This window comes from Mobula birostris, chromosome 9 (assembly GCF_030028105.1).
Source record: "Mobula birostris isolate sMobBir1 chromosome 9, sMobBir1.hap1, whole genome shotgun sequence".
Lineage (NCBI taxonomy): Eukaryota > Metazoa > Chordata > Chondrichthyes > Myliobatiformes > Myliobatidae > Mobula > Mobula birostris.
The window spans coordinates 30,354,890-30,368,216 of record NC_092378.1 but is presented as its reverse complement, the minus strand read 5'-3'; the positions used below and the strand labels follow the sequence as shown (position 1 = coordinate 30,368,216).

The 13,327-nt window shown below is 42.3% G+C and overlaps 1 protein-coding gene across 1 annotated transcript in view; it reads right to left on the bottom strand.

Annotated features, from left to right (window-relative positions):
* Positions 1-13,327, bottom strand: part of foxm1 (forkhead box M1) — a 31,305-nt gene that overhangs the window by 16,831 nt on the left and 1,147 nt on the right. The window contains exons 2-3 of the mRNA XM_072267712.1: positions 12,386-13,066; positions 509-654 (exon numbers count right to left, since the gene is read on the bottom strand). Coding sequence (XP_072123813.1) covers positions 509-654; positions 12,386-13,022 — 783 coding nt within the window. The 5' untranslated portion in view covers positions 13,023-13,066. The remainder of the gene's footprint in view (positions 1-508; positions 655-12,385; positions 13,067-13,327) is intronic.

The following is a 13,327-nucleotide window of genomic DNA, read 5'->3' as shown; positions in this document are numbered from 1 at the left end:
TACTTTACTGAATTACATCATTATAGATTACTCATTGGCCAGCGCAGCAAATGTAGATTGGAAGAAACCCTTTCATTACATTGCACCAAATATAAAACGCAAGATACATTTCAAGTTGTTTAAATACAGGGTAAATTTTGACTCAGTCACTATTCTGAGAAAAAGTTTTTAGAACAACATGAAAATAAGTGTGATTGCTATAAAAATCCATTCAGCTGATCTCACCTCTTCAATCAGTATCTCCATTTCCACTAGAACTTTCTCATCTTCCACTTCACTCAACCCTACTCCTGCACATCCCTTCTACTAAGACCTCAGCAATTCATGCCTTCCATACTTGCAAAGCCCAATTACTTTTCACACCTCACATTCTTGGCCTGGATATTAATCGCTCCTTGGAAAATTGAGAAATATTTAAACACAGAAACTTCACTAATGTTTTGAAGACAATGCTTCAGCATCTGCCACTAACTCAAGATTTAACAAGGTTGGGAAGGGTAGTACTTACAATGGGCTCTTCTGATACAGGCTCTTTATTTTCTTTCTCTGCTTCATCTTTTACACGGCAAGCCCCAAGACCATCTGTGCTCATCTTACCCAGCCACTGAATGTTGGTCAGACTGTCATCCAGGTGGCGCTCAGGAGCTGTGGGAGCTAAGGCAAATAAATTATCAGCAGAGTTTTCACATAAGCAGTAGTAGGCTTGCATGAGGTAGGTCACTGACTGTGGTTTGTTTGGTGGTATCTTCCCTGTGCTTAACATCTGACATTGTTTTATAATGGGCTGAACTGCACTCGATACAACACATACCTTCCACTTGCTCTCCCCATGCCAAGCACATGTACAAACTCTTGCAGACACTTGATTCCTAAGATATCGACAGTGTTACTGCTCTAATTGTTCTGTGAATAGAAACTAGGTGATTGGCAGACGAAAGTCAGGTCTTACCCAAGCATTACTCTGAAATCCCCCGACAGCACCTGCTAGCAAAGACCCTTTCACTATTTCCATGATCAGAACATTTAGAAAAATTAAGAGTAAATTAAAAATCTTTAAAGTTATTAAAAAAAATGTACTTATAAACAATAAACTTCCATTAATTAATTACAAACATAAATATACAAAGAAATAAATAAACTGAAAGCTGACCTAAACTCACTTTTCAAAGGAAAGTTAATGACCATATTCAAGTAAGTGGAGCACTGGAGATGCACCAGCTTTGGTTGACATACACCAAAAGGCCTGGTTAAGTATCATGAGAATGTCTGAGAATGCCAGTGGACACAAGTGGAGTTCACAGAGAGACTGAGTATCTGACTGTTTAGATGGTTCTTAATTTCTGTACTGAATCATGCAGACTTGGCAATTAGGTATGTGCTAGTAGACACATTGCAACTAGCTGGAGGCTTTCAGCCTTCAGGTTAGTCATCTCAACAATCAGCTACAATACAAAACTATAAAACTATCATTGTGGAGTTGAACTCAAATTCTGAGGTAAGCATTAAAGTGACAGGCGAGCATTAGTAGTATTTATTGCCCATATCAAATCATCTGTAAGGTAATGATAGGCTGCTTTAAACCATTGCGTTTCTTGTGCTGACAGAGTAATTTTTACAGAGTAATGAATGGCAGGGGTGGAAGGGTGGAGATATGTCTCTATCAAAGGAGGTATGAGGCGCTCCTTCCCTCTGCTAGCCTGTAGCTCACCCTTGGGCAATGTGTAGCACCTGCTTAGCCCTCCCGATCAGGGTCATAGGCGCAGGTGGTGGATGGTCATGTGAGCAGCTGGTGTGTATCACAAGTCTTGGTTATGTCACCACAGACGCTAGGCAATCTCTGATGAGGATTGATAATGGCTGGGGTCACTCATCTTGTAAAAAACGCTGCCCAGAAGAAGGCAATCGCAAACCACTTTTTGTAAGAATAATCATGGTCATTATGGAAGACCATGATTGTCCATGTCATACGAAATGGCACATAATGATGATGATGATGAATGAATGGCAAGATAATTCCCAATCAGGATGGCATAATTGGGAAGAGGAATTTGTAGATCGTGGCATTTCCATGTGCCTTTTGCCTAAATTATGAGTTCTGTTTAAAGAATATGCTACCCAAAGTCTTGCTGATTTGCTGTGGTGCTTTACACAAGTAGTACAGAATGTAGCCACAAAGCTTTTGTGTGGAGAGAGTGAATGCTTAAGGTAGTGGGTGAAGTATGATGGGCTGCTTCGTCCTCAATGGAGTCAAGCTTCCTGAGTACTATCTGAGTTTCATTTACCTGTGCTAGTAAACAGCATTATTTCTTCCTTGCAAGCAGAGAGAGGCTTTAGGAAATCACAAGATGAGTCACTCATCATAAAGTCGACAATATCTCACTCAGAAATACTTATGTAGTTGGTTCTGTTATCTTCTGGAAATCCTCAGGATTTGAGGCACGGTGGGGAATTTGGCAAAGCCACCGGAAGTCACAGGAAAATGGAGATGTTACTATCTGGCACGGTTGTTATTTAGCAATTATAAACCAAGTATATTGTACTCTCTTCTCTACACCGAGTGCAAACTGTATTTTCCTCAGTAGTTACTAATGGAAATTATCAAAAACCCTTTTATAATAAAGGGAGGGCCACTGATTAAGCAGTTGAAAATGAATGGGGCTGAAAATAGAACCAAAGATTTTTTAACAAAAAAAAAGATAAAGTAGAAAATTCCACTATATCCAGAACTAATGGGGTATAATGATTCTTTATGGGAACACAATTATAACTAAATTAAATATAAAGAAAAATTATCCTGTCATCAAGATAGCTTTCTTACAGTTACTGTGTCAACTAAAATAGCCCTAAAAATAGCTTTCCCATAGACAAACGTATCACAGAGGACGACAGCTTAGAAACAGGCCCTTCATCTCGTCTAGTCTGTGCCAATCATTCTGCTTTGTCCCATTGAACCACACCTGGACTGTAGCCCTCATACGCCTCACATTCATGTACTTATCCAATCTTCTCTTAAATGTTGAAATCTAATCCTCATTATCTAAAGACCACAAGACATAGGAGTAGAATTAGGCCATTCAGCCCAATGAGTCTGCTCCACCATTCCATCATGGCTGATCCCGGATCTCACTCAACCCCATACACCTGCCTTCTCGCCATATCCTTCGATGCCTTGACCAATCAAGAAACGATCAAATTCTGCCTTAAATATGCTCATGGACTTGGCCTTCACCACAGTCTGTGGCAGAGCATTCCACAGATTTACTACTCTCTGGCTAAAAAAAAAATTCTTCCTTACCTCTGCTCTAAAGAGTCGTCCTTCAATTTTGAGTCTCTGCCCTCTAGTTCTGGATACTCTCACTATAGGAAACATCCTCTCCATATCCACCCAATCTAGTCCTTTCAACAATCGATAGGTTTCAATGAGATCCCCCCCCCCCCCCACCGCATCCTTCTAAGTTCCAGTAAGTACATGCCCAAAGCTGCCAAACTGTCCTCATATGTTAACCTTTTCATTCCTGGAATCATCCTTGTGAACCTCCTCTGGACTCTCTCCAATGATAACACACCCCTTCTAAGATATGGGCCCAAAACTATTGACAATACTCCAAGTGTGGCCTGGTGTCTTATAAAGGTTCAGCATTATCCCTTTGCTTTTATAGTCTACTCCCCTTGAAATAAATGCCAACATTACATTTGCCTTCTTTACCACAGACTTAACCTGTAAATTAGCCTTCTGGAGTCTTGTGCGAGGACTCCCAAGTCCCTCTGCACCTTTGATGTTTGAACCTTCTCCCCATGTAGTCCACATTATTGTTTCTTTTACCAAAATGCATTATCATACATTTCCCAACACTGTATTCCATCTGCCACTTCTTTACCCATTCTTCTAATTTGTCAAAGTCCTCAACACTACATACCCCTCCACCTACCTTCGTATCATCCACAAACTTTGTCACAAAGCCATCAAATCCATTACCTAAATCATTGACAAACAATGTGAACAGCAGCAGTCCCAAAACTCATCCCCGAGGAACTGGCAGCGAACCAGAAAAGGCCCCATTTTATTCCCACTTGCTGCCTCTTGCCTGTCAGCCATTCCCCTATCCATGCCAGTACCTTTCCTGTAACACCATAGGATTTCATCTTGTTAAGCAGCCTCATGTGTGGCACCTTATCAAATGCATCCACCACTTCCAATGGCAACTCGCTCCACACATGCTCTACTTTCCAAGCGGATAAGTTCCCCTTCATGTTTCCTTAAACATTTCACCCTACACCCTTAACCTTTGACCTCTAATTCTAGCTTCACCCACCCTCAGTGACAAAAGCCTGCTTGAATTGACTCTATCTCATAATGTTATATACCTCTATCCAGGATTCAAAGTACATTTACTATCAAAGTATGTATGCAGTATGCAACCCTGAGATTCGTCTTACTGCAGATGGCCACAAAAAAAAAGTCATGTAATCCTTTCAAAGAAAATGTCAAACACCGGACGTGCAAAAAAAAAGAACAAATCACACAAACGGCAAAATAGTGTGAATACGCACAGAATATTAAACATCAAACCAGAGTCCTTGGAACTGCCTAGGAATGTTCAGTTCAATGTAGCACTGTGTTGTTCGTTGACTGCAGAGTCAGTCCGCCCTGATCAAAATTACGCAAAATAGCAATTAAAAAAAAAAGCAGTAACCAGAAACAAAAATAACACGTGAACTGCAGAGTCCTCTTAAAGCGAGTCCCATCCATAAACCGCCACCGATCAAACCTTGCCCAACAGCCAAGACTCCACCTTCCTCTTGCAGCAGCGAGCTAGAGGGAGAGGGAAACTGGTCAGACGTGGGCAGGCTGAGCTGAACACCCGCTCCCCTTCCACTCCCGTCCTTGTTGATTTCAAACTTGCTCAAAGCTTCAATCAGTGAGTTGCTCGAGAATTGGAGCTGTTCAGAGGTTTGTGCTCTGCCGTTTGGCACACTCCATTCTCAACCTCGCCAAATTCCCTCTCAGACAGCAAAAGTGCCAGATTGCTCACTCAGTGCTTTACATTATCAAAATGTAAATTACAGGCTCCAAATGTACACAGATCAGTAGTAGAAGTACATTTAAAAGAATGAGAAGTAGTAGTAGCTTTGTGAACTTTCTGTAGACATTGCCATTAGTCGCATTGGTTGCTGTCACCATATTGCCATATCAAATCTTCCCCACTGACCTATATGCTCCGTAGAATTTATTCAACCTTTCCCTATAACTCAGATCCTCAAGTTCCAGCAGCAATCTCTATACTCTTTCAATTTTATTATATTGTATATTTCTTGTAGGTCGGTAACTAGAAACTCCAAATTTGGCCTCATCAAATTCTTATACAATTTCAACATAACATCCCAACTCTTGTACTCAATATTCTGATGTATGAAAGCCAAATGTGCCAAATCTCTCTTTACGACTCTATCTACTTGGGCACCACAAGGAACTATGGATCTGTATTCCCAGATACCCCTGTTCTACAGCACTCCTCAGTGCCCTACCATACACTGTAAGTCCTACCCTGATTTGTCCTCCCAAAGTGCGATAATTCACAATTGTCTGTATTAAATTCCAACTGCCATTTTTAGCCAATTTTTCCAGCGGGTCCAGATCCTGCTGCCAACTGTTCATGAAACCCCTAATCTTGGTGTTGTCCACAAATTTACTGATCCAATTTACCATCATTTCAGATCTCTCCTAGTTCTAGCACTTAAGTGCCATTACGAAGAAAGCACTGCAGCACCTCTACTTTCTTAGAAGTTTACAAAAACTTTGATAAACTTCTACAGAAGTGTGGTGGAGAGTATATTGATGGTTGCCTCAGCCTTGAATGGAAAAGCCTACAAAAGTACTGGATATGGCCCAGTCCATCACAGGAAAAGCCCTCCCCACCATTGAGCATGTCTACATGGAGCGCAGTCACAGGAAAGCAGCACCCATCATCAAGGACACCCAACATCCAGCCATGCTCTCTTCTCAGTACCGCCATCAGGAAGAAGTATATCAACAATCTGGATGATAAAGACAAGCAATAATGGACTCAGCACCAGTCATTGTGGCACACCAGTTAGTCACAGCGTCTGTTTAGAGAGGCAACCACTCTATGGCTTCTCTTGTGAAACCAATGTTGAATCCAATTTACTATCTCATCCTGAATGTCAAGCAACTGAACCTTGTTGACCAAGTTCTCACACAGGTCTTTGTCAGAGGCCTCGCTAAAGTCCACGTAGGCAATGTCCACTGCCTTTCCTTCAACAGGTTTCCTGGTAACCTCCTCAAAAAAAACTCTATAAAATTGGTAGACATGACTACCATGCACAAAGCCATGTTGACTACCCCTAAGCAGGCCCCGCCTATCCAAAATGCTTATGTGATGCTCTGGTTAAGATTTTTACTGCTTTGCTGTAGATATTTCATTTTAGCAGTTCTGTAAGAGCAGTCTGTTCTGCTTTCAGCTTGTTTGGGTTTGAGCTGAGGCAAAGGTTTTGTTGTTCAACTTAGGAATGTGGTGTCAGCCAATCAGGATGGCAGAATTGGGAAAATGTTCTAGAGAACACTCGATAGAGGGGTCTTTGTTGGTGGGAGCTGGGGAAGACAGGAAGGAAAACGGCTGAGGATGTCGTCCTGTTGCACACGGTGCCTTGTGCAGATAAATGGCTTCAAGGAGGAAGGACCAATATTCCTGTGGGAGAGCCCGTTTGTTCAAGATGGATTTTGAGTGATATTTGGAAGGTGCAGTATATACATCGAAAACAACAGTGTCTGGAAGATTTGAGCCTCACCGTGCACATGTGACTGTTTAAGTACAATGAGTCCTTTTTGTTTTTCTCCCCTCCTTTTTCCTTTAATAACTGATTGCTTAAGTTAACATTCTTAAATATACTTCTTTATAATTGTATGCAGCGTACAATCTGTTATTTCTTGCTGACGGCGATTGCTGGGGCAGTAACTCACACAGCATTTACACAAACCGGTGTTTGGGTGGGTGAGACATCCCAACCTCACAGATTTAGCGGGACCAAAGTTGTATACACCCAACGAAGTCCGAGAAAGATGGGTATCTCGTCACAGAGTCCAGGGGTTCATTAGTGAGGGGCGACTGAGCCACATTTCCAGAGATGCCCAGTAAAAAGGGGTTTCACATCTTGTTGGTTAGAATACCTTCCAACAATTTATCTACTACTGACTTTCGACTCACCAACATAATTTCCCAGCTTATTCTTAGAGCCTTTCTTGAACAAAAATTGCTTCCCTTCAGTCCCATGGCACTTCACCTAGTGGCCAAGGACATTTTAAGTACCTCTCAAAGTGTCTCTACATTTCTGCACTCTCCTCCATCAAGGTCCAGTAAACACCTTGCCAAATCATAGGGACTTATCCACCCTAATGTGCCTCAAGACAGCAAGCACCTCCTCTCCTGTAATGCATACATGATACACAACTTCACTACAGTTCTGCCTCAGTAATATGAATTGTGTCTGTCTCCTGAGTATATGCAGATGGAAAAATCCATTTAAGATCTGCCTCATCTCATTCCATCTCTATCCTCTTTCATTACGAGAAATGGTAACCGCAAGGATGTGTAGCTGGTTGGAAAGATACAATAAGAACATGAGGAGGGACTGGCTACCCCATGGATGGGCCTCATTTATTCATTTCTGGAATCTTGGCATTGTGGACAAGGCTACCATTTTTTGACTATCTTTAGTTACTTCTAAGAAGTTGGTGATGAGCTTCCCACTTGGTGTGGAGTGCTGTAGGAAATGGTCGTAGTGCTGTTGCACAGAAAGCTCCAGAACTGAGATCCAGCAACAAAGAAGGAATAACAATACATGTCAAAAATAAGGATTTTGTGTATCTTGGGGGGGACTCACTGATGTGCTTAAGCTGCTTCAAGGCTGTAGGAATCTGCAGGGACAGTACATTGTCTCTGGTCCTTGCCTTCTTTCAGTACACATGCACTTAGTTATCTCACAAGTCACAAGATCAAGAATTAGTAATGGTAATGTCACTGAGCATCAAATGAAGCCAAATAAAACTGTACATCTCTTTATCACACACACACACAAAAATGGTCCTTCAACTTGTGTGGCATGGAGAGATGTAGACGGTTGCCATGTAAGTTTTTCTTGGGTGCTTTGTGTTGGTGGAAATAGGAGCAGGGAAGGAAAAAAGGATACAAGATCTAGCTGACATGTGCAAACTCTTAAAGACTATGAATATTCTGTAGTGAGGATATCCCGAGCAGCCAGATGTATTGCTCCTTTCATTCCCTGCATACTTCTTACAAGGGAATCACAGTCTCAGGTTACAAGATATAATAACAGTATAGCAATGAGAATAGGAGATACTTCATCATACAAGTTTACAACTTGTATACTCATAGACATCAAGAGATACGAGGTCAGTGTGGGAATATGGCGTTTTGATAGAATGTACAGGTAGGCAGAGCAGACTCAAAGAACTGAATGGCCTAAACCTGTTACTACTTGTCATCCTGTTACTACTTGCCTTCGACCTGAAACCTCATTGTTAAACAATGCTGTACACAGCATGTTAGACCAACACCATTTTTGAGAACTTGATAGGTAAATGTTGAAAGGTGCCTCCATATCTGCCCTTGCACTGAAGTACACCTTTGGCATAACTACAATAAAGCACAGTCCTACTCCTTCCTCGCAGGTTGATCTATACCCATGACTGTGTGGCTAGGCAGAGCTCAAACGTCATATACAAATTTGCTGATTATACAATCATTGTTGGCAGGATCTTAAATGGAGATATGATGGCATACAGGAGCAAGATATACCTGCTAGTTGAGTGGTGTCGCAGCAACAACCTCGCACTCAACATCAGTAAGACCAAAGAGCTTCAGAAAGGGTAAGACGAGGGAACACGAACCAATCCTCAGAGGGATCAGAAGTGGAGAGAGTGAGCAAATTCAAATTCTTGAGTGTCAAGGTCTCTGAGGATCTAACCTGTCCCAACATATTGATACAGCTATAAAGAAGGCAAGATAGTGACTATATTTCATTAGGAGTTTGAGGGAATTTGGTCTGTCACCTAAAACACTCTAAAATCTCTACAGATGTACCATGGAGAGCATTCTGACAGGCTGCATCACTGTTTGGCATGTGGGGGGAGGTTACTGCACAAAAGCTACAGAAAGATGTAAAATTAGTCAGCTCCATCTTGAATCCAAGACACCTTCATGGAGCGGTGCCTCAGAAAGGTGGCGTCCATTATTAAGGACGCTCATCGCCCTGGACATGGCCTCTTCTCACTGTTACCATCAGGAAGAAGGTATGGAAGCCTGAAGGCACACACTCAGTGATTCAAGAACAGCTTCTTCCCCTCTGCCATCTGGCCATCAAACCCATGAACACTACTTCACTTTTTATTATTATTATTTGTTTTTGCACTATTTTTAATTTAACTATTTAATATACATATATATATTCTTACTGTAATTGTTTTTTCTATATTTATCATGGTACTGCTGCTGTTACATAAACGGATTTCGCAACAGACACCAGTGATATTAAAGCAACACACATCAAAGTTGCTGGTGAACGCAGCAGGCCAGGCAGCATCTCTAGGAAGAGGTACAGTTGACGTTTCAGGCCGAGACCCTTCGTCAGGACTGACTGAAGGAAGAGTTAGTAAGGGATTTGAAAGTTGGAGGGGGAGGGGGAGATCCAAAATGATAGGAGGAGACAGGAGGGGGAGGGATAGAGCCAAGAGCTGGACAGGTGATCGGCAAAAGGGATACGAGAGGATCATGGGACAGGAGGTCCAGGAAGAAAGACAAGGGGGGGGGAACCAGAGGATGGGCAAGAAGTATATTCAGAGGGACAGAGGGAGAAAAAGGAGAGTGAGAGAAAGAATGTGTGCATAAAAATGAGTAACAGATGGGATACGAGGGGGAGATGGAGCCTTAGCGGAAGTTAGAGAAGTCGATGTTCATGCCATCAGGTTGGAGGCTACCCAGACGGAATATAAGGTGTTGTTCCTCCAGCCTGAGTGTGGCTTCATCTTTACAGTAGAGGAGGCCGTGGATAGACATGTCAGAATGGGAATGGGATGTGGAATTAAAATGTGTGGCCACTGGGAGATCCTGCTTTCTTTGGTGGACAGAGTGTAGATGTTCAGCAAAGCGGTCTCCCAGTCTGCGTCGGGTCTCGCCAATATATAAAAGGCCACATCGGGAGCACCGGACGCAGTATATCACCCCAGTCGACTCACAGGTGAAGTGTTGCCTCACCTGGAAGGACTGTTTGGGGCCCTGAATGGTGGTAAGGGAGGAAGTGTAAGGGCATGTGTAGCACTTGTTCCGCTTACACGGATAAGTGCCAGGAGGGAGATCAGTGGGGAGGGATGGGGCCGACGAATGGACAAGGGAGTTGTGTAGGGAGCGATCCCTGCGGAATGCGGGGGAGGGGGGGAGGGAAAGATGTGCTTAGTGGTGGGATCCCGTTGGAGGTGGTGGAAGTTACGGAGAATAATATGTTGGACCCGGAGGCTGGTGGGGTGGTAGGTGAGGACCAGGGAAACTCTATTCCTAGTGGGGTGGCGAGAGGATGGAGTGAGAGCAGATGTACGTGAAATGGAGGAGATGCGTTTAAGAGCAGAGTTGATAGTGGAGGAAGGGAAGCCCCTTTCTTTAAAAAAGGAAGACATCTCCCTCGTCCTAGAATGAAAAGCCTCATCCTGAGAGCAGATGCGGCGGAGACGGAGGAATCGCGAGAAGGGGATGGCGTTTTTGCAAGAGACAGGGTGAGAAGAGGAATAGTCCAGATAGCTGTGAGGTCCAGTGATATTAAATCTGATTGTGATATTCTTGGGCTTCATCCCGCAGACATATTATCAACCCATTTTTTTTTCCAAACTAGTATCCCCATGTCTCGAGACTGTTTTTGAGATGTGAAGGGTTTGGAGGAGATTGAATTCTACCAGATCAGGATCGCGACCACACTTGCAGAGAAATCATCTTATGGCTATTGGCTAGCTTTACAATTAAGTGGCGGCCCTTGTTAGTAGGTGATCAGTAAGTGGTTTGATTAACACAAATATAGTCAATGAAACACTGAACCCAGGCAAAGCAGGCCATTCTTAAGCACCTATTCATTTTGTTTAGTCTTATTTTGATTAGTCTGATGTGCTGAAAATGGAAATTGTTCAAAGGAGGATAATGGAAATGATTCCAGGTTTAAATAGCTTGTCATATGAAGAGTGTTTGATGGCTCTGGGCCTGTATTCACTGGAATTCAGAAGAATGAGGGGTGACCTCATTGAAACCTATCAAATGATGAAAGGGCTTGATAGAGTGGGTGTGGAGAGGATGCTTCCTATGATGGGAGAGTCTAAGACCAGAGGACACAGCCTCAGAATAGAGGGGCATCCTTTTAGAACAGAGATGAGGAAGAATTTCTTTAGTCAGAGAGTAGTGAATCTGTGGAATTAATTGCCACAGGCAGCTGTGGAGGCCTTGGTCAGGGCGTGAAGGGATACGGGGAGAAAGCAGGAGATTGGGGCAGAGGGGAAAATCGATCAACCATGATGAGATGGCAGAGTAGACACAATGGGCCAAATTGCCTAATTCTGCTCCTATATCTTATAGTCTTATCAATGCAAAGCTCGAAATGGGTCTAAGACTTGGAAATGTACGAATTGGGAGAAGGCTACCCATGGCAGATGAAATTTAACACAGAAGAATGACAAATGCAAATTGTAAAAATAAAGAAAGTGAATAATTTATAAGATCATAAAAAATAGGAGAAGGATGAGGCCACATGGTCCATCGAGTCTGTTCAGCATTTCATCATGTCTGAGTTATTGTCCCTCTTAACACTATTCTCCTTGTAACCTTTGACACATTTAGTAATCAAGAAATTAACAATCTCCACTTTAAATATATCTAAAGACTTGGCTCCACAGCCACCTGTGGCAATGAATTTCAGAGATTTCTCTTGCATGGAAATTTACATTATCTATACATTATATCCTGTGAATGTAGCGAATGTGGCTTTAAATTGACCTGGTTCTACTTTTCAGAGAGCTGTTGTCAAAATATCACAAGTGCTCCTGTAATTATGTTCCACAGTATTGTGCACAGCAGTTAGTGCAGCTGTCTCAAGCTCCAGACACACAGGCTTGATCCTGACCTTAGGCACTGTCTATGTGCAGCTAACACATTCTCCTCTTCACTACATAGATTGTCAGAGATAACGGTTGGTAGATGATTGCACATAGTATTTAATCTGAGAAAGAATCTTGCTGATTAGTATTAAATTATCCGGATAATGTATTGTTAGTTAACCTCTGTCAGGTATAATAATAACACAAAGGAATGTTTTTTACCTGTATCAGCGTCTAGATCATACAAAGCTGACGGCACCAGTGTTTCAGGGATGTTGGAGCACATCTCCTCCTTTTTGATGCTGATACTGTTTGCAGCGTCCAGTAATGTCACTTTCCCATCTGAAGCAGTAGCTTTCATGTTAGATTCTTCATGGAACTCCAGAGATTTTTGTCTGCTTTCTAACAGATTAGGAAAACCATCCTGGGCAGAGGAGGAATTATTACTTCCCAAAAGCGGACTTTGGTGAGAAGTTGCATTACTACTTAAAAGTATAAATTTCTTGGGACCATCACTGCCACTTTCTTTTCCCTTTGCAGTGAGTGCTGCTATGATGCTTTGAAGATCAGCATTTCTTGGAATTAACACGACTTGAGTGTTGGGAATGGATGGATGGTTTACAATACGAATCCCTTCTGGAAATTTTTGAATGTCACTGGCTGTGTTTTTTGGTGATGTTCCCAAAACATCTTTACTTGGGCAGGCACTAGCTGCATCAAAATCTCCAGCCATAGATTCGCATTTGCTTCCAGGATTTTTTTCTTCAGCAGCATTGTCCTTTGTATCCACAGGGTTACTGAAGGTCAGGGGACGTTTCCTCCGTTTCAGAATCAAGGGCCTCCTCGGACTGGCCTTCATTCTTAGTGCAGCAGGAGCTCATTCAGTAATGTACAAGGATGTGCCTGCAACATTATGTTTAGAAATTCTCACTTAATCAAAAATAAAGGTAACAAATAATAGACCAAATACGACCCATAGTACATTAAGTATACAATTAAATATACATGCTAATGAATGAAAAGTACATGAAGTACTTAGACAAGAAAATAACAATACCAAAGGTGATCGAGATCAGATGTCCATCCGAAAGTTTTGAAGGAAATAGCTGAGACAACTGCGGATGCCATAGTCTTTAACCATGAGATTTGATTTTGGGACTACTC